This window comes from Nyctereutes procyonoides, unplaced genomic scaffold (assembly GCF_905146905.1).
Source record: "Nyctereutes procyonoides isolate TBG_1078 unplaced genomic scaffold, NYPRO_anot_genome, whole genome shotgun sequence".
In the NCBI taxonomy this organism is placed as follows: domain Eukaryota; kingdom Metazoa; phylum Chordata; class Mammalia; order Carnivora; family Canidae; genus Nyctereutes; species Nyctereutes procyonoides.
In genome coordinates this window covers 22,991,226-23,012,979 of record NW_026575040.1, presented here as the reverse complement: position 1 = coordinate 23,012,979, position 21,754 = coordinate 22,991,226, and the positions used below count along the sequence as shown (strand labels likewise).

General features: G+C 40.2%; 1 protein-coding gene across 1 annotated transcript in view; it reads right to left on the bottom strand.

Moving 5' to 3' along the window:
• Window positions 1–2,022: 2,022 nt before the first annotated feature.
• LOC129506388 (RNA polymerase-associated protein LEO1) overlaps window positions 2,023–21,754 on the bottom strand; it is a 38,743-nt gene continuing 19,011 nt past the window's right edge. The window contains exons 7-12 of the mRNA XM_055320061.1: window positions 15,657–15,751; window positions 14,966–15,100; window positions 13,703–13,838; window positions 10,946–11,132; window positions 8,961–9,058; window positions 2,023–2,187 (exon numbers count right to left, since the gene is read on the bottom strand). Of these exons, the coding sequence (XP_055176036.1) occupies window positions 2,083–2,187; window positions 8,961–9,058; window positions 10,946–11,132; window positions 13,703–13,838; window positions 14,966–15,100; window positions 15,657–15,751 (756 nt within the window). The 3' untranslated portion in view covers window positions 2,023–2,082. The remainder of the gene's footprint in view (window positions 2,188–8,960; window positions 9,059–10,945; window positions 11,133–13,702; window positions 13,839–14,965; window positions 15,101–15,656; window positions 15,752–21,754) is intronic.

Below are 21,754 nucleotides of genomic sequence, written 5' to 3'. Positions count from 1 at the left end.
TCCACACCTTTCAGACCTGCATTGAAACCCAAACTAACCTACAAATCACATCTTTAAGGATTTGTCTCCTGACTACTCAATTAGGTCTGAGTTGGGCAACAGAAAACACCAGCTGTCTGTACATACAGTATTTAAAATTTTTTTACTTAAATTTTCCACTCACTCCTAGAAATGAGGGAACAAAATGAAGAGGTGGAATTATTAAGCTTAAAAACTTACAGTATGGAGCTGAAACTCATACCTGAGGAAGAGAAGTATCCAGCTGGCACTGATGCCTCTGGGGGGGGCGGTGTTTGTCACTGAAACTGGCTCTCCAAGTGTTGGTAAAGCTGCAAACTGTTTGAGCTGCTGTAGAAAAGAACTGCTTCTGCTGAGGTAATGAAGTGTTTGTGGACCCTCTTAGAAAACCTGCAAGTTGACAGGAAGCTTCCAGAAAGTTCCATAAACAAACAGGAAGGAGTAATCTCTTCGTTGTTATTCAATCTTCCAGTCTCCCTCCAGCGCCCCCTAACAGGGGGCAGCTGGCAAAGATGAAATGTGCTTGCAGAATCTTGCCCCAGTATCACTGAGCTTGCTATAAAATGGGTCGGTTTGGAGATGAAAGAAAAGAGCTTAGTAAAAGATACACATGACTATTAGTTAAAAACAAATACAAAAACAAAAAGTATATTGATAAAGGCTCTTAAAAGCCAGGCATAGGAGTTTCAACTTGATAAGCCAAGAAACAGCAAGAGACTGAAGAATGGCATAAGGAAAATGGCACATTGGTGATTTAGGACCTTCTTCTTTTTTTGATGTCATTTTTCTTTCTCTATTGCTAGGCTTCAGGTAACTGAAGGTGACTTTCCATGCTAGCCAGAAAACCTAAAAAAGGTAATACCGCTTTTATGTGGTTCCCTCTCTGAGGTTGCTCATCTTTGCATCCCAGCCATCATGCTGTGAGAAAGTAGGGCCAGGACTGGGATGCACAAGTGAAACACTTAACCTTGGGTGAAAAATATAAGGGGTGCCAAAATCTCAGTTATCAAGATAAATGATACTGCAATACAATGTTTTTAAAACTGCATGTGAAAAACCATGAACAAAATATCAAAAGTTTAATTGAAGTGGGGATCCATCCAGCTCTGTATTTGTGCAGCTCTCCTAACTTGCCTTACCCTAATTCCAGCCATCAGATCCTGTTTACATAAAATTCTGACATTTTGTCCATCATGGATTTTTGCATTAGTCCAATTTTTTAAAGTGTTGTATCACAATCTTATTTATCTTGATTACTATAATGGGCTAATGATGGGCACCCTTTCCTCCCCCTACCCCACCCTGCCGCCAAGTTCATGTCTATCTAGAACTTCAGAAACCCGACTTTATTTGGCAAAAGGGTTTTTGCATATAATTAGTTAAGATTAAGTCCACTGAATTAGGGTCAGTCCTCAATCCACTGATTCCTTCGAAAGAGAAGATCTGAAAGCATACAGAGACACAGAGCAAACGAAGTTTGGAAATGAACCATGTGAAGACCAAGGAAAGACTGGGGTTATGCAGCCAACAGCCAACGACTGCCAGAAACCCCCAGAAGCTAGGACTAACCACAGCAGCATTCTTCCCTAGAGCTTTCAGAGGCGGCCTGGACCTGTCAATACTTTGATTTAGAATTTCTAGGCTCTATAACTGCAAGAGATTACATTTCTGTGGTTTTAAGCTACCCAGTTTGTGGTACTGTGTTATAGCAGCCCTAGCAAACTGAAATGATTAGAGGTTCTTTTGGGGCCCCTTTAAATTCTGCACCTCAGAGGAAAGCCTCGCTTGCCTCACCTGGCCCCAACTAGGAGACTTCTCTGGGGTGGACAGGGGAGAGGCAGAGTAACAAGAACTCACTGAAACCTGAGATTTCCTGCGAGGCTGACACAGAATCAACTGCTTTAGGAAAAAAGTAGATTTCCTGAACAGATACTTGCTTTAAATTTTTTTTTATTACAATTAAAATTACACAAAAGCAAATCAATTCATTTCCATCAAAATAACTCATGTTTACATATTTAATAAACTGTACAAAAAATACATAAAGTGTTTCCACATTGTGCTTCAATCATCATCTTCCTCTTCTTCATCACTGATTACGTACTTCTTATGCTTTTTACTTGCTTTATCATCATCTTCAGCTTTTCTCTTTCCAGATGGTTCCCCTTCCTAAAAAAAAATTTTTAAAAATCTAAAAGTCAATAGAGAACATTTCTAGGAAGATTTATCAAAAGTAGTTCTAAGCTGAATAATTTTCTGAAAACACAAAATAATTTTTTAAATAAGAACATTCACCAGATAAATAAAACCAGTGGTTAAAGGTCATGGCCAGTTTCCAAATCTAAAAGTACTAGAAGCATTCAAAAATGACAATTATCCAGAGCTAATTACAAACTAAATATAAACAACCCAACATCAGGACTACAAGGACGAGCTAAGAAATTATAAGCAATCTCTTGGAAGGAAAGCCTTGCACATGGAGAGAAGGGGCATATACGAAACCAGAAACTAGGACTGGGAAGAGTCAGGGCTGTCCAAAGAAGTCTGCCTGTATAACCACTGGCCCTGACAAATATTTTTATTATGAACAGGCAATTAATTAAACTTCCCTCTGCTTCCTTAGCATTTCACCTCTTCATTATCTAAAATTCAGTATTTTAGGGCATTTGAGTCAGTTAAGCACCTGCCTTCGGCTCGTGTCACAATCCCAGGGTCCTGGGATTGAGTCCCACATCAGGTTCCCTGCTCAGTGGGGAGTCTGCTTCTCCCTCTACCCTTCCCCCTCTGTTTGTGATCTCTCTCCCACACATGCTCTCTCTCAAATAAAATCCCTGCTCAGTGGGGAACCTATCTTTCCCTCCCCTCTGCCCCCCTAACCCTAATGCTCTCTCTCACTCACTCTGACTCTCCCTCTCAAATAAACAAAACCTTTTTAAAAAATAAAAGTTCAGGGATCCCTGGGTGGCGCAGTGGTTTGGCGCCTGCCTTTGGCCCAGGGCGCGATCCTGGAGACCCGGGATCGAGTCCCACGCGGGGCTCCCGGTGTATGGAGCCTGCTTCTCCCTCTGCCTGTGTCTCTGCCTCTCCCTCTCTCTATCTGTGTGTGACTACAGAGACACAGGCAGAGGGAGAAGCAGGCTCCATACACCGGGAGCCCCGCGTGGGACTCGATCCCGGGTCTCCAGGATCGCGCCCTGGGCCAAAGGCAGGCGCCAAACCACTGCGCCACCCAGGGATCCCAAAAGTTCAGTATTTTAAAGACCAATTTTTAAAAATAATGATTTCCTGTTGTGAATATACTAAAAACTCACATCTACAGGTATAAAAAATATTTGAAGAAATTAAAGGCCTATTACACAAGTCTGCATTATTTAAAACCATGTACAATGTTCTAACAGAAATAAATAATTCATGAAGTTATCTAAAAACAATTTTTACAGACAGACTATATCAACATCTAAATAATATCGAATATTGACTAAAATGAATTGATAGAGAATATGACACTCCAGATTTGCCTTAACTAGCTTCCTCAGCGAAAATTAAACAGGATGAATAGCCTGAAGACTAAAGTTGGGGAAGGCCAAGCACCTCCCACTATGACCAGAGAATGCTTCTGGATGTACAAGCTGGCATATCTATTTTTTCTGATGGTCTCTATGGCTGGCTCTCTGAAGAACAAGATACTATCCCACACTTGTTTCCTGCCTTCTTATTCCAAATGTATCTCCACAGACCTGAAGTGCCATAGGAGAATTCAAAGGGAAAGTTATGAATCCAGAAGAGATTCAGAAGTCCTCCTACACTTAGTTCTTCCCAGGTGACAACAGTGAAGTTATCCAAACGTAGGTGTCCCTGGGTACCACTTTCTAAGTAATCCTCAGCAGGTCACCTGCTCTACCTAAGAAAGCTGAGGACTGGTCGTGAGCCTTTCTTTTCTGTTTTCTTTGTGTTTCTTTCCACTTGAGTCTTTCCTTTTTCCAGTTTCTCCTCTTACCCATTTTTCTACCTTTCAAGTTATTTAGGTTTTCTAAAGTTGTTATTGCTTACAAAAATAAGGAAGGATAAAAAAAAAAAAAAAAGCTACTTTTCTCCTTTCTTGTAACTTAGACCCTGTTGGGGAAGGGAAACTAATATTTCCTATTCAGATACTACATGTCACTGAACTAAGTACTTTTGTATGTGTTATTTATTATTATGCAACAACTTTGCAAGCAGCAAGCATAAATCTCATTGAAGAGAGGAGGGAACAGACATAGAAATGTGAGAGGACTTGATCAAGGCCATACAAGTGACCAAGATTCAATAATCCAGTTCATTATAATCCAGACTCATACCCTTTCCCCGCCATACCACACAGAAAGCTCTGCTAATAATGGTAGTTCTCTGGGAACTTAGAATCTGCAAGCTCCCCTGCATCTCACCCAGGCTCATGCTGTCTGGATGGAGCTTAGTGTACAAACAGGGAGAGGGACCTAAAGCAGGTTGGAGCCCTTAGCCTCTCTCTCCCACTGTCACCCACAGGAAAGACTTTAGTGAGGAGAAAGTGGCCACAGGATGTGAGGTCCAGGCAGAAGAAATATATCTTCGTTGTCATGAAAGGGGAATGGACGGATACAGGAAGACCTACCAGAGTATTTGGGTGAGGAAGGTAGAGGGTAGTTCCCATAATATGATAGCTAGGAGGCATTCACAAGAGGCATTTTTAAGTCAGGCAATTACAGGTTTTAACCAGCCTAGAATGCAGATATTTGATGGATCACATTTAAAAATCTCATTTCTGAAAATACTAGAGATAAACAGAAGTTCCATGGCAATTCTCAATTTTCATTCACAGCTCCTGTTTGCCAAGAAATAAAACAGTAATCTGCTTACATGAGGCTTTCCGTTTGCCAACAGTGCAACACACTATAAAACCATCATTAAGATGTTTCCTACCTAATTTAAAACAAGTGCAGAGGGACGCCTGGGTGGCTCAGCGGTTGAGCATCTGCCTTTGGCTCAGGGCATGATCCTGGAGTCCTGGGATCGAGTCCCACATTGGGCTCCCTGCATGGGGCCTGCTTTTCTCTCTGCCTAGGTCTCTGCCTCTCTCTCTGTGTGTCTCTCATGAATAAATAAATAAAATCTTTAAAAATAAAAAAATAAATAATTTAAAACAAGTATATTGCAGAATAATGGCAATTTCTGTCCAGTTATCTTCCATAGCATGCCTCTTCCAACAATGACTGGCAAACAGTAGCTGTTGTGATTAACCAATAATAATGCAACACAGAATTCTGCTTCACATGAGAGTGTCACAGAAGCTTATAGTTCTCAGAAACCAAAATGATCAAAATACATTAAAACCATGGATAACAGAAACACATCTATTTCCTTCAATATGACAAAACAATCCCTCTCTCCCATGGAAAATAACTAACAATGATGAAAATATAAACAAATCAATATGATGGCAAGAAAATAAAGTATAATGAAAGAGAAGCCAAAATTTAGGTGAAATCAAGAGGTAAGTAGAGTACTAACATGGGCTTTGTCCTTGAAGGCCTTTACCAAACTGTCAACATGAGCTTTGGTTTTTATGCTTTGTGGGTGCTGGGGACAGGAGACAAAGGCCAACTGGAGCAGATTATAGAGCAGACCCCAAAGCATTAATGCTTTAGTATAAAGGCAAACCAGAAATAAGCCCAGGCTCACATCTTTGAGGAAGCGGTCAGTGAATTTTTTTGGTAAAGGACCAAATAATAAATGTCTTAGGCTTTGGTGAGACATACAGTTTCTGTTTTAACTACTCAACTCTGACACTGTAGCAAAAAAAAAAAAAAAAAAAAAAAAAAATCCATAGACTACATAAATGAATAAGTATGGTGCTTTCTAAGAAAACTTTACTTAAAAAAATGTTGGCAGGCTAGATCAGATCAGTGAGCTGTAATTTGCCATGAGCAAATTTGTATGAGCAAAGCATAACATATACTTGTTGAATCACTGTATTATACACACTTGAAACTAATGTAACACTGTGGGTCAACTATACTTCAATTTAGAACAAAAAGTTGGCACTCTCAATTTTCTCACATATACAAGTTTGTGTGTAATTGAATTCTTTGAAGAATGAATAGGATTCTGGAGGAAAAAGAATAAACTAGAACTAAATACTATGAGAAAGCTGCTTTCACAGAATGAGAGTTAAAGCCACTGTTCACATCAAAGAGTTATCTGTCATGATTAAAAAACAGAAAAATTAACTAATTGATTCTGGGAAGATTAATAACTTCAAGTCAGAACTCTTATTTCTAAGTAATCTAAAAAGACTTCATTCCAAGAGTATTTATTTTAAAGTGACCCTGGGTGGCTCAGTGGGTTAAGTGTCTGACTCTTGATTTCAGATCAGGTCATGATCTCAGGGTTGTGGGATCGAGCCCCATTGGGCTCTACACTAGGTGGAGACTGCCTGAGATTCTCCCTCCCTCTTCCTCTCTCATTCCCCCTCCCTTAAACAAACACAGTGATCCTAGGTGGCTGATGCCCAACACAACAGCCAGAGGCAAATATAAATCATCTTTATAGGAACCCATCAACCCATCAAAAATTCTCATTGATCTGAGCTAAGTAAATCAATCATTTAATCACAGAACACAGAGAAATAAGTCATCAAGAGATAGAGCCAGTAAATAGGCAATAAAATAACATTTGTCAAGATTTCAGACCATGGAATTATCAGACATAAAAGACTATATATATATATAGGTTTAAAACACTTAGACATAAAAAGGAGAAATTGGTAATATGAGTTAGGGGAAAGGAGTTTTTAAAATGACCAATTTGAAAAAGAAACAGCAACTAAACATTTTTTAAATGGCCAATTTGAGAAAGAAACTAAACCTCTACAGATGAAAACTAAAAGTAAAAATTCAATGACAGGGATTAACAACATGAGATGCAGCTGAAGACAGGGGCAGTGAACTAGAAGGCAGCCCTGAGAATATATCACAGAATGCAGAGACCTTTAAAGACAAGGGAAACATGAAAGTCTGAGAGGCATAGAGGACAGAGAAGGAATAACATGCATTTCATCAGTTTCATAAAGAAAGGACAGAAAGAATGAAGAACTGATGACTGAGAAATTTTTAGAACTGGCAAATTCACATTCAGGAACAAATCCCAACCAGAAAAATAAAAGGAAATACAAAATAGGTATCACAGTACAATTTAAGAACATCAAAGATGAAAAAAGATCTAAGGGGCACCTGGGTGGCTCAGTCGGTTAAGCGTCCGCCTTCAGCTCAGGTCATGATCTGAGGGTCCTGTGGTCAAGCCCCAAGTTGGGTTCCCTGCTCAGGGGGGAGTCTGCCCCTTCCCCCCACCACTCATTCTCTTTCTTTCTCACTTGCTCTCTCTCAAATAAATAAATTCTTAAAAAAAAAAAAAAAAGAAAAGAAAAGGAAAAAAATTGAAAAAGGTTCCATTAAAAGAAGTCCTGGGGATCCCTGGGTGGCGCAGCGGTTTGGCGCCTGCCTTTGGCCCAGGGCGCGATCCTGGAGACCCAGGATCGAATCCCACGTCGGGCTCCCGGTGCATGGAGCCTACTTTTCCCTCTGCCTGTGTCTCTGCCTCTCTCTCTCTCTCTCTCTCTATCATAAATAAAAAATAAAAAAAAAATTTAAAAAAAAGAAATTAAAAGAAGTCCTGGCGATGTAAGGTACAGCATGGTGACTATAGTTATTAATAACATAGTATTGTATATATTTGAAAGTTGCTAATAGTATAGACCTTAAAAGGTCTTTTTTTTTTTTTTTTAAAAGATTTATTTATTTATTTATTCATAGAGACACACACACACAGAGAAAGAGAGGAGGCAGACAGGCAAAGGAAGAAGCAGGCTCCATGCAGGGAGCCTGACACGGGACTCGATCCTGGGTCTCGGGGATCATGCCCTGGACTGAAGGTGGTGCTCAACCACTGAGCCACCAGGGCTGCCCTAAAAGGTCTTACTACAAGAAAAAAAGTTTGTAACTACGTGTGATGAATGTTAACTAGACTTACTGTGGTGATCATTTTGTAATATATACATGTACTGATTCAATCATTATACTGTATACCTAAAATTAATGTCAATTATAACTCAAAAAAGACTTAAAACTTTTCAGCACATTTACTCTTATAATTTGAAAAGAATACTGTTAAAAATATAAATTATTTTTAAATTACTTTGAAATATTATTTTAATAGCATTTTAATTTATTGAATTACTCAATACTATTCAAATACTACTCCCTTTAAAGAAAAAGAAACAGGTTTTTCTACCCTAAGAATTGTTTCTATAATTAAAAAAAATATATTGATCGGGGGGCCTGGGTGACTCCGTTGGTTTAGCATTTGCCTTTGGCTCAGGTCATGATCCCAGAGACCCAGGGTCAAGCCCCACATCAGGAGCCCTACTCAGGGAGGTGTCTGCTTCTCCTTCTGCCCCTCACCTTGCTTGTACTCACTCACTTTCTCTCACGCTCTCAAATAAATAAATAAAATCTTTAAAATTAAAAAAAATTAAAAATACACTGAAAACAAGAGAAAGAAGACATATACCCTCTGATCTACCCACACTGAATGATTTCTAGTCACTAGTCAAGTCCTAATATCTCAGGGCCCCACACGTTTCCTCACAGGCCTTTCCATCCCCCCACTTAGGACGCCCTCCAGGCCCAAGTGCCCTGCAACCTAAGACTTTGCTCTGAGGTCTCCTATGAGCAGCCTTCCAACACCCACCTGAACAAAGGATCAGACTCTCCTCTGGCCATTCCTGGTCCAATCACTGCACTTATCTCCCTGAGTTTCAGTGAAGTGTACAGACATCTGTCCGTGCTCCTGGGCTGGGAGCTACTCTTCATTCCAGGAGTGGACTAAGGAAACGGTAAACCTCTAGCATGGAATAAATTTGGTTTTACCTCATCACTGGTCAGTTTCTTCGCTTTGAGTAATCTTTGAGCCTTATCTTCTTCTGATCCCTCATCACTGTCTGACGAATAGATTCTGGCTCGTTCCTCTGAAACCAAAGGAATGATTTGTGAGTGACTTTCAAAGACAATGATTTGTTCACTTCTGGATTTTTCTTCTGATGGATGTCTTTAGTTCCTTCTGTACATTTTTTCCAAAAGAAACAGATCATTAAAATTTTTTTGATTTAAAAATGTAAGATTTAATATGTTGAAATAAAGCACTTACCCTCTCCAAATACAAGAATGGTTCATCTGACCAGTTTTAAGTATTAAAAAGGCTGTGTGCAATGTCACTAAAGACACAAACACCACTACTTTTCCAGAACAAGCTACTGATACCCGAGTCATTCTTTCATGATGGATAACTGAATTTCAAAATAAGCTTTGAAGATAAAATCAAGTGGAGGCTTTCTAGTCCTATAAAGACCATTTGTTGTCTGATGGACATTTCAAAAGGAGAGAGACAAATACAGTCTGTACTGATACCCCAGGCTAGATGAACCTCAGGATGGAATAAAATACAACTAAACTGACTTTAGACCAACCCCTTTGCAAGAAAACCCAGAGCCTTCCATGGAACTGAAAGCTAATGAACATATCAGTTAGGTTTATAATCTCTGGTATTATAGATCTCCCTCCCTAAGAGCACCCTCAATTTTTTTGTTTTTTTAGTTTTTATGTGGTTTATTTCCACAATTAATCATTTCTGCGAGAAATCAGCACTAACAACAACAAAAAAAAATAGTCTCTGTACTATAGTCCCAAAATAATAAATAGGCAGGAAGGGTGTAATAGCTCACCAGAACAAATGCTGTCACTAGAAGAAAAGGAGAAATAAGTTTTATAGATGGTAGAGAAGGGAAATTTGAGTGTTCTTAAAATTTGTCACTTGATAGGATGCATGGTCACCTGTGGTATACCTTACACTGTACAGTGGTTCCAAAAGCTCTATCAGGCTAATCTAGAGAAGATTAGAATTTCATTTTACAGATGGGAAACATGATATTCAGAGATATGCAGTCAACTGCCTGAAGCTAACAATTGGTAAGATTAGTAACAATGGTTTTAGGTTACATTTATTTAGAATTCATATGTGCCAGGTGCTGGGCAAAGTATTTTATGTGTATTATGTCATTTAATTATCAAAATAACCTCATCTTATAAGTACTATTATTATTAATAGGTTGGTTTTCTCCTGATGAGGTAACAGAAGGTATGTATTACAACTTTCCAAAACTCATTGCACTAAAAAGCGGCAGAACTGAGAGCAGGCAGGGTCGGGTCAGGGATCCGGGCCAAGTCTTCTACTTTAGGTTCAGTCTACTTTTCAGCATGTCACCTTGATGCAGGGGAAATCCGTGATGTGGGGAAATCACTGGATGCCCGATTGTAGTTAAGACAGATGCCTCAAAAAAAAAAAAAAAAAAAAAAAAGATGCCTCAGAGTTCAGATGACCCTAACTCAACAACTATCCACTTACCAACTCTGTCTTTGGGCAAGTTACTCAACCTCCCGAAGTCTCTGTTCCCTCAAAAAGAACAAGACAGCAGTTCCCACCCTTTCAGGCTCACCAAGAATTCTGCAATGTCTTAGTTCAGTAGCCCTTGAAATGTATCACTCACTGACACTGGTTCCTTAAAAGTAAAATGTCCAGGAGCACTGGGTAGCTCAGATGGTTAAGTGTCCAACTCTTGATTTCGGCTCAGGTCGTGATCTCAGGGTCGAGAGATCAAGCACCAGCTCAGGCTCTGCGCTGGATGTGGAACCTGCTTAGGATTCTCTCTTTCTCCCTCTGCCCCTCCCCCTGCTTTGCTCTCTAAAAATAAATAAATAAATAAAATACAGTGTCCAGTGACTGGGCATTCAGAGTAGGCCAAATGCAAAAATAAATTCCTGAACCCAGAAATTATGAAATTTAAGCTCTACATACTCACCTCGAATGCCCCCTTTATATCGGTTTTTAATGGCAGCCAAGCTGATGGACTCCTCGCCTTCCTCCTCCTCATCATAGCGATCAGGTTCTAGGTAACTAGCACTCAGTCCCCGCTGGTGCTGTTTCTCTCTCATTCGGCGCTGCTGAGATTCCCTACGAATAGAGGCCCTCAAACGTTCTTCTTCTTTCTGTAAAGAAGCAAATAAAATACTGAACTTTAAAAAATGAACTAGCTTAGGGACGCCTGGGTGGCTCAGTGGTTGAGCATCTGCCTTAGGTTCAGAGCATGATCCCAGTCGGGAGATCGAGTCCGCATCAGGCTCCCTGCGAGGAGCCTGCTTCTCTATGTCTCTGTCTCTCTCTGCGTCTATCATGAGTAAATAAAATCTTTAAAAAAAAAAGAAAAAATGAACTAGGTTACTGACCACTTGAAACTACTTTTACTATAAAGAACACGTAAATGCCCAGCCCAGGATAATACCTATTTTTGCAGTTCTCTCCATTTTAACCCTATTACCATACACAGCGATCCTGTTTAGTTTTAAGGAGTGAAGACAACATAGGGTGAGGAGGCAGGAGGCTCCCTCGCGCCAACCACCCAATCAGGACTGGCACAGACGTGGCCTCGGGAGCCGCAGCATCCCCTACACCACCAGCCACTCAGAGCCCAGAGAGCAGCAACCAGCCTGAGGAACCTCATCCATGCCCAGTGTGTTTCTGCCTGAGGGAGGCTGTGTCTGCCAACCCCTTTGACAGACCCCCGGCTTTATCAGGCACCACCAAACAACACTGGTGCCTAGATGTTCCTGTCCGGGCATCTCACTCCAGAGAGCTTCCCCAGAGCTCCGGATGACAGGATGGGGAGGCGCCGGCATAGGGGAGGGTCCCTGAGCCCAAAGCAGAACATTCATACCCTTCCTCTGCCTGGCAATCCACAAGCATTTATAAGGTAGAATAAGAGAGGTCAAGGATATTATAGCATTTCTTTGAATTTTTAATTTAATTGCTCTGTATTACTGCACACAACTCTATGTTGCTAGACATTCCATGCAGCAACTTTTTCATTAAGGTTATACAGAGTATAGAGTAAAAATCACTGTTGGTAAAAGAGATAGTAAGAACAAACTAGCTCACAGGGTACCTGGGTGGCTCAGGGGTTAAGCATCTGCCTTTGGCCTAGGTCGTGATCCAGGAGTCCTAGGATTGAGTCCCACCATCGGGCTCCCCACAGGGAGCTTGCTTCTCCCTCTGCCTATGTCTCTGCCTCTCTGTCTCTCTCATGAATAAATAAAAATTAAAAAAAAAAAAAAGAACTAGCTCGTTCCTTGTGCATTTCCATGGAAACTGGGGAAGTGGAAGAGGGCTCTTCCAATAATGCTGAGACTGAGGCCTAAAGGTTCCTACAGCTACCTTGGCTTGAGGAGAAAAGGTAGGGAAATGTAGCGAGAAGTCAGGTTCCAAAGTTAATGCACCTACATACCACTGGGTTAGGCAGTGCTGTGAATCTACTTTAGTTAACCTGCCTCTATGAATGAAACATGAGGATGAAGAAAAAGCAGGTGCGTAGGGTCAGACCATCAGCAGAGTCTGACAGTGAACCAGTAAGAAATGCCCTGAAGCAATCAGCATGTCTTCACCTCCCTGGTGCACAAGGGAACAGAACCACATGAAAGCAGGCAGGGAGATCCAGCAGTTATCAGAGAAGATGGAGAAGACAGAGAATAAAACTATCCTGCTGCATTCAGCTTCTTAAAGCAAGTGCTGCACAAAAGGCCAGTGGTGTTGATACAAGCCTACGCTCCTCCCATCACTGACAGTGCCCCAGAATTGAATTTGTGCCTAACTGGTAGCTGTGTCTAAGTCTGAAAACCTAACAGGTAGAACATTATAAATGGACCTTAAAAACTGCCAGCTGCTCTTTGTTTGATTCTCCTTAGGCATATTCCCAAACTTTTGGTCTATTTTTATTCTATTTTACTACATCTCTAGCATTTTCACTAATTATTGACACAGATTCTAAGCCGGACATAGCTCTCTAAATCATCTTTGAAATTATATGCCCAAGTTCAGATCCTTTAGTCACCAGCTTGTTCCTGAACCGTCAGGACCTGGTGAGAGAAAACCCAAGCCCCTGTGTCTGTTTTAGGACCATCATCACACCACTCGTTTGGCAAATGCTCAGGGAATTAAGCCAGCTCTCAGTTCACGCTGGCGAGAAAGAGAAAAGGTGGGTCAATAAGAGATGGAAACAAAGTTCTGGGAAATGCTATTCTTAACATACAGCTATATCTCATTTTAGTGCACTTTGCAGATACCGTGTTGTTGTAGTTTTTACAAATTGAAGGTTTATGGCAACTCTGCACCGAGCAAGTCCATAGGCACAATTTTTTCAACAGTTTTTGCTAACTCTGTGTCACATTTTGGTAATTCTTGCAATATTTCAAACTTTTTCATTATTATATTTGTTATGGTGATCTGTGATAAGTGGTTATGACCTGCTGAAAAACTCAGATGATGGTTAGTAAAAAAGTTTTAAATTAAGGTCCATACATTTTTTTTTAGACATAATGCTATGCATTATGCACACTATGCACACTATGGTGTAAACATAACTTTCATATGCACTGGGAAACTAAAAAATTCATTTGATTCATTTTACTGTGATATTCAATTTATTGCAGAGGTTTGAACCCAAACCTGAAGTTTTTCTGACGTATGCTTGCACCAAAAATCCCAGGATAAACCTTAGCAAATGTACCTTAATCATTTCAGTACGCTGGCATTCAGGATCACGACCGGCCATTGGTAATATTCTAATCTTCTGTGTCTTCGAGCACCTATCTGCAAGTGACAGGGTCATCTTCCTATGTGTGGCACTGTCTGTAGAGTGAGGTCTGCAGGAAATGAACAAAAATGCCTGTTTACCAGGTACATCTGTGAGCCAGTCATATCGATATCACAAAAACAAGAGACCAGAGACCATTTCCTCTTCCCTAGAAAAAAAAAAAAAAAAAAAAAAACAACAGGCATATACCAGGTGAAGGGATTCCAAACTTTCCCCACTCTGTGACTCACCGAGACATTCTTATCTTACAAGTAAAAAACAAAAGTTGGAATAAATAAGTCTTTGCAGCACACAATCACCCTCCAGAATCATAAATACACAGGTTCGGGGAGCATGTACTGAAGACTAAGTGCCAAGAAATGTGCGTCACATTTTACAGGTTCTACATCTTCACTGTCACAGCTAGCCTATAAAACAATTATTACATTTTATATGTATTAGGAAAGTGAAGTAGAGGGGTTGAGAAAGTTGCACAGGGCCACACAAAGGGAAATGGGACAGAAATAGAGGTCTGATTCTGAAGCCTCTACTTCTGACCACAACAATTCTCAAAAAGCTAAGTCATCAAGATTTCTGTGCCCTCTCTAAAGATACCCAAGGAGGATGATCTGCTTCGAGTCAAGAAAAGAAAAATACAGACATTTCAGTGTAGTGTCTACCACTCTAAAGAAGGGGAATGCTCTCTCACCAGCTGACCTGAATGTCCTGGGCTGCTTGGGGGACACACCCTGGAGAGGTATTGGATGCAGCAGCCTCAGGAGCAGGATGACCCCGGCCTTCACACCTTACTCACTGCCTTGGCTCTGACTGCATGCACACTACCAGCCTCCAGTTATCAGTCTTTCAGATTAAAAAAAAAAAAAAAAAAAAAAAAAAAGACACACTGACCAGCAAGTATTCTAGGCCCCCTGGCAGTTAAGTAATCACTGGAATTAATAAATTAACACTGTGGTTTACATAATAGTCTCTTTCAAGTTTGATTAGCATGACCTGGTTCCTTATGAAATAGCAACTTTTGGTGCGCTTGACAAAATAGCCTTTGAACCTTCAGAGCTGAGAACCAGAACTTGGTCTCTGGTGAACTATACAGAAGATTGTCAATCAGGCGTCAAATGATTTTGGACAGTATCTATATTCACTGCTTTTACTGTAAAAATAGTAGTTGACAACAGTTACCTGAATGTGAGTTTGGTTTTAAAAACGGCTTGTCCCTGTAGACCAGTACCTTGTCTTATAAAAAGATGGTTGTGATCTCCCTGTAGTGGAGCTTTGTAAACATCAAACACTTCGTTGCCTAAATGCAGAGACATGCTGAAAAGAAGGAACACTTCACGTATTAAAGTCATAAAGCTTTCATTCTACCATTTTACTTTAAATTGATTCAATTGCTACTATCTCTCCTTACGCAGAGTTCAGAAGAAAAAAGGAGGCATGAAAAACCATCTACATAGAAGTAAAACATGTTGTATGTTTATGTTTAGACACACAGCATGTTGAGAAGAAAACCGTGCTCCAACATGTACTCAGTCTCTATTACTTTCCCAGTGAAAGGGAATTTTACTAACATGTCATCTTACAGTAAGTGGCTTGCAATGGGGAGGGGAGATAGTTGAGTATTTCCAAACCACTATGCTATAGCTGGAGAGGATGACCACGTTCTTGGCCTACTTTAAATGTCTTTCACCACCCTGTCTGACCCTCAACTACCTATTTACTTCTTTCAGGTCTTCTGTGCAATGGCAGAGACCAAGCAATAGAAATGCTTTAATATGAGATATCCCCCAAATAAGGTTTTATTGCGAAGTTTGACCCCCCACTAGCCACATTCTAAGGTATTTCAATTCTCTTCAAGGCATTTTGGGCTCACCTCCCATCTGACCACTTGACAATCCGAGCATTGCTTTCTTTGATTTCGTTTCCTTCCTCATCCCGGCGTATCCTCCATCTTATCGTATTTTCTACCTGGTTCAAAATACAAGTGCCTTAGAATGCTGTAGTTTATGATTCTTTTCTCCTCAAGAGACACATAATCATAGAATTTCTGTCACACACTGACAGAAAAACAGACAACCTTGAAACCCTCTTGTTTTAATCACCTAGTGACGCTGAATAAATTAACAACAGGAAAAACAATTAGCTCAATTTCTGAATTCCTAGAGCTGGAATCACAAAGGGAGTGAGTGCCAGAGCATTTGAGCTAATGCTAAATCCATAGTAGCACTGGGATGTGTTAAGAAACAGTAAGAGCTATAAGAACAGGGGATCCCTGGATGGCTCAGCGGTTTAGTGCCTGCCTTCGGCCCAGGGCGTGGTCCTAGAGTCCTGGGATCGAGTCCCACATCAGGCTCCCTGCATGGAGCCTGCTTCTCCCTCTGCCTGTGTCTCTGCCTCTCTCTCTGTATGTGTGTGTGTCTGCCTCTCTCTGTGTCTCTCATGAATAAATAAATAAAATCTTTAAAAAAAAAAAAGAGCTATAAGAACAGAAGATAAGGCTTGAGGCCACAGGAGGTAGCAGTTTAGATCTGAGGCTCCCTCTATTAAACAGGTTTTCTCACAGAGCTAAAAACTGAAGAAATGTGGGACCAAAAATCTTGCCCAGGGAAAAGAGGAAAGCTCCCCAAATATGGGTTAAGAAAAAAGCAGCACCCTAGGAAGAATAAAACCTCAGGTTTTTGAGGAGGTTTAGAGGCTAACTTTACCTTGATTGCATGTGGAGGAAATACCAGGTAGTTCTGGAAATCATTCAAGAGCTTCCTAAAATGAAAATCACTGCTACTGAAATTTAAAAACTCAGTGGGAATGGGATGCCTGGGTGACTCAGTTAAGCATCCAACTCTTGATTTCAGCTCAGGTCATGATCTCAGGGTTGTGAGATCAAGCCCCATGTCGGGGCTCCATGCTTAGTGGGGTGTCTGCTTGAAATTTTCTCCTCCTCTCTCTGCCCCTCCCACCACCCCCTGCTCAGACTCTCTTTAAAATATATAAATATGGGCAGCCCCAGTGGCCCAGCGGTTTAGCGCCGCCTTCAGCCCAGGGTATGATCCTGGAGACCCAGGATTAAGTCCCACGTCGGGCTCCCTGTGTGGGGCCTGCTTCTCCCTCTGCCTGTGTCCTCTGCCTCTCTCTCTCTGTATCTGTCATGAATAAATAAATAAAATCTTTAAAAAATAAAATATAAAAGAAAAATAAAAGAAAAAATAAATTAAAAAATAAAATAATAAAATATATGAATAAATCTTTAAATGGTAAACTAATCTTCAACAAAGCAGGAAAGACTATCCAATGGAAAAAAAGACAATCTTTTCAAAAAGTGGTGTGGGAAAACTGGATAACAACATGAAGAATGAAACTAGACCACTTTCCTACACCATACATAAAATAAATTCAAAATGGATAAAAGACCTAAATGTGAGACAGGAAACCTTCAAAATCGAGAGGAGAACACAGGCAGAAACCTCTGTGACCTCGGCTATAAACAACTTATTAGACACACTGCCAAAGACAAGAGAAACAAAAACAAACTACTAGGACCTCATCAAGATAAAAAGCCCTGCACAGTGAGGAAAACAATAAACAAAACTAAAAGGCAGCTTACAGAATGGGAGAAGATATATGCAAATAATATATGTGATAAATTATTAGTATCCACAACCTATAAAGGACTTGCCAAACTCAACACCCCCCAAAAAGAAATTATCCAGTTAAAAAACAGGCAGAAATGAAGACACTTTTCCAAAGAAGACATCCAGATGGCTAACAGACATATGAAAACATGTCTACATGACTTATCACCAGAGAAATACAAATCAAAACCACAAAGAGATACCATCTCACACCTGTCAGGCTAAAATTAACAACACCTGAAACAAAAGGTAATAGTGAGGATGTGCAGAAAGTGGAACCCTCTTGTACTGTTGGTGGGAATGCAAATATGCAGCCACTCTGGAAAACTTTTTAAGAAAGTTAAAAACAGCTATCCTATGATCAATTGCATTACTAGGTATTTGCCCAAATGATACAAGCGATATTGAAGGGGTACATGCACCCCGATAATTATAGTAGCATTATCAGCAATAGCCAAACTATGGAGAAAGTCCAAGTGTCCATTAACTGATGAATGTATAAAGAAGATGTGGTTTATATATGTGTGTGTTTGTGTGTATGTGTACGTATAATAGAACATTATTCAACCATCAAAAAGAATGCAATATTTTCATTTGCAGTGATATGGATGGAGCTACAGTGTATTATGCTAAGTGAAATAAGTCAGAGAAAGACAAATACCATATAATCTCACTCATAAGTGGAATTTAAGAAAGAAAACAGCATATGGGAAGGAAGAAAACAAAAAAAAGGGGAGAGAGGAAACAAGCCATAAATCTCTCTTAATGACAGGAAGCTGAGGGTTGATGGAGGGAGGTAGGTGGAGGATGGGCTAGATGGGTGATGGGTATTAAAGCGGGCACTTGTGATGAGCACTGGGAGTTATATGTAAATGATGAATCAATGAATTCTACTCCAGAAACTGATCACTGTATGTTCACTAACAAAAATTTTTTTAAAGTTAAAAAAAATTAAAAATAATAAATCTTTAAAAAAATACTCAGTGGGACCTAGCAGGAAAATACAGCACATGAAATGCATGTAGTTTATCACTGCTGCATCCTGGGAACCCAATGAAATGGCAGTGAAGAAATTTAAAAAGGATATACTCACAAGAATAGAGACTATGAACCAAGATGGCAACAAAAAGAAGTCAACCTTTTGAAAACTGACAGACCTAAGCCCATGCTTCCCTATGCCTATCTCCCCAACCTGAATAGCAGCAGCTCCCTTTCCCACTTAGATTTCCTGGATCCCCACTATTAGCTGAGAATGTCTTTGCAACAGGTCCTAATGGTTCCCTTCCAGTTTTTTTCCCTTTCCTCTTTATTCCTCACTAAATAAACAACTATGGGGGTGCCTAGCTGGCTCAGTTGGAAGAGCATGTGACTCTTGATCTCAGGGTTGTGAGTTTAAGCCCCACACTGGGTATAGAGATTACAAAATAAATAAACAAACAAACAAACAAACAACCATGAAGCCAACTGATGAAAGAAATCAATATTCATTAATTAAATATGATATATATCTGAGATTGTTTCAAAAGTCTGGGTAATGTGGGGTAGAGAATATAAATAAAACAAGATTGTTCAGGCACCTAGGTGGCTCAGGTCGGTTAAGCATCTGCCTTCGGCTCAGGTCATGATCCCCGGGTCCTGGGATCAAGTTCCATGATCAGAGCAGAGAGCCTGCCTCTCCCTCTGCCTGTCTCTTATGAAAAAATAAAATCTTAAACAAGAAAAAAGAAACAAGACTGTCCAACCTGACAATCACTGACATGAGTGATGGATACATATAAGAGTTCATTATATGGTTCTCACTTATTTGTAAGGTGTTTAAAATTTTCCTTAATAAAGGGATAAAAACAAAACAATCACTATTCCTACCTTCCTTCTGACACAAAAAATATGCCCACACATATGGGCCATTACAAACTGAGAAACCATTTTGAAAAATGCTATTACATAAAGTGATTCAAATTGTAATGATGCTATGATAAGATACACTGCTAGGTCTTACCCTATTGGGGTGAAAGACACAATAAAGTACCTTTAAGACCGAGGACCTCATAAAGATATGTAAACTATACCTGGTTCCTTATTATTTACTTGTTTTTAAGTTCATTTTCTTTAGTACTCTCTTACCCAATATGGGGCTCAAACCCGTGACCTCAAGATCAAGTGTCGCACACTCTTCTGACTGAGCCAGCCAGGCACTCAGGTTCCCTATTCTTTAAAGAATCAAACCACCAACCCACTCTCTAGGAATGGTCATCCTGGGGGGCACCTAGGTGGTGCAGTTGGTTCAATGTCCAACTTATGGTTTCGGCTCTGGTCATGACTTAGAAGTTGTGAGACTGAGCCCTACTTCAGATTGTGCGTAGTGAGGACTCTGCTTCAGATTCTTTCTCCCTCTCCCTCCTTCACCCCTCCCCATTCATGCTCTCTCTCTCTCTCAAAAATGGATAGTCTTTTTAAAAGAATGATCATCCTCGTCTCAGGAAATTCACTCAAGAAACAAAGGGCCCAGGGTTATTTTCGATCACACACCCAGGCTTAAAAAAACACCAGTCTGTTATACACTGACCTTCTGTACTCTAAGTACTGAGGGTTTTTTTTTTTTCTTTAAAGACTTATTTATTTAAGAGAAGGGAGAATGAGCACACGAGCAGGGAGAGGAGCAAAAGGAGGAGACAAGCAGATTCCCTGCCCAATGTGGGGCTCAATCCCAGGACCCTGATATCACGACCTGAGCTAAAATCAAGAGGGCGCTGGGGCACCTGGGTGGCTCAGTGGCTGAGTATCTGCCTTAGGCTCAGGTCATGATCCCAGGACCCTGGGATCAAATTCCACATAGGGCTCCCCGCAGAGAGCCTGCCTCTTCCTCTGCCTATGTCTCTGCCTCTTTCTGTGTGTCTCTCATTAATAAATAAAATATAAAAAAATATAATAAATCAATTAAAATAACACTTTCTAAAAAAATAAAAAATAAAAAAAAGAGGATGTTTAACTGAATGAACCACCCAGGCACCCCTAAGTATCAAGGTTTTGGAGTAAAATACTCATCTCTAATCTTTGATGCCCATTCTAGTCTGATACTATATGGCCTGAAAATAGATATATTGATATTTCCTGCATCCTAATAGAAGGTAAGACAAAACTGCAAAAATCAATATAGAGTAAATAAAGAACTACCACATTAATTTATATAAATGATGAGAAACAATGAAAAGCAGAATAATATCAGAGGCACTAAAACAGACATGAAAAGTTCACAGTGCTAACCCTGTATATCAATAGATACACATGCTCAAAGGGAAAATATTAACAGATGAGCTAATGGAGGAAAATAGGCGAGAAAAAGGAGAGCAAAAATAAATAAATAATAGTTGAGAACTATACCTATTAACTGTGTCCTGGAGCAAGTTATTGGTACCTATTACCATTTTCTTATTTGATTTATAGTTCCATTAAGAGTAAGGAGTAGTGGAGGGGAAAAAAAAGAGTAGTGAAATTTCACTAAAAAGCTTTGGAAGCCCACACATTTTGGATAGAAACCATCTTGTATAAGGTTTCTAAGATATTATAGATCTATCACACTTGAAGAGATGGAATTATTTTAATAATTCAGCCCCTGAACTGTAAGAACGCCAGACTGCCACTTTTTTTTAAATAAATTAATTTTTATTGGTGTTCAATTTACCAACATACAGAATAACACCCAGTGCTCATCCCCTCAAGTGCCCCCCTCAGTGCCCGTCACCCATTCACCCCCACCCCCCGCCCTCCTCCCCCTCCACCACCCCTAGTTCATTTCCCAGAGTTAGAAGTCTTTATGTTCTATCTCCCTTTCTGATATTTCCCACACATTTCTTCTCCCTTCCCTTATATTCCCTTTCACTATTATTCATATTCCCCAAATGAATGAGAACATACACTGTTTGTCCTTCTCCGATTGACTTACTTCACTCAGCATAATACCCTCCAGTTCCATCCACGTTGAAGCAAATGGTGGGTATTTGTCGTTTCTAATGGCTGAGTAATATTCCATTGTATACATAAACCACATCTTCTTTATCCATTCATCTTTCGATGGGCACCGAGGCTCCTTCCACAGTTTGGCTATTGTGGACATGGCTGCTAGAAACATCAGGGTGCAGGTGTCCCGGCGTTTCATTGCATCTGAATCTTTGGGGTAAATCCCTAACAGTGCAATTGCTGGGTCATAGGGCAGACTGCCACTTCTTACCATTCAAACACCATACACAATACCCACTGAGAAATGAAGTATTTACAGGAAATCTTTTGGATTTAAGAATCCAAAAAGCATATCTCCAGTTATAGTACCATGAGTTCAAATGCT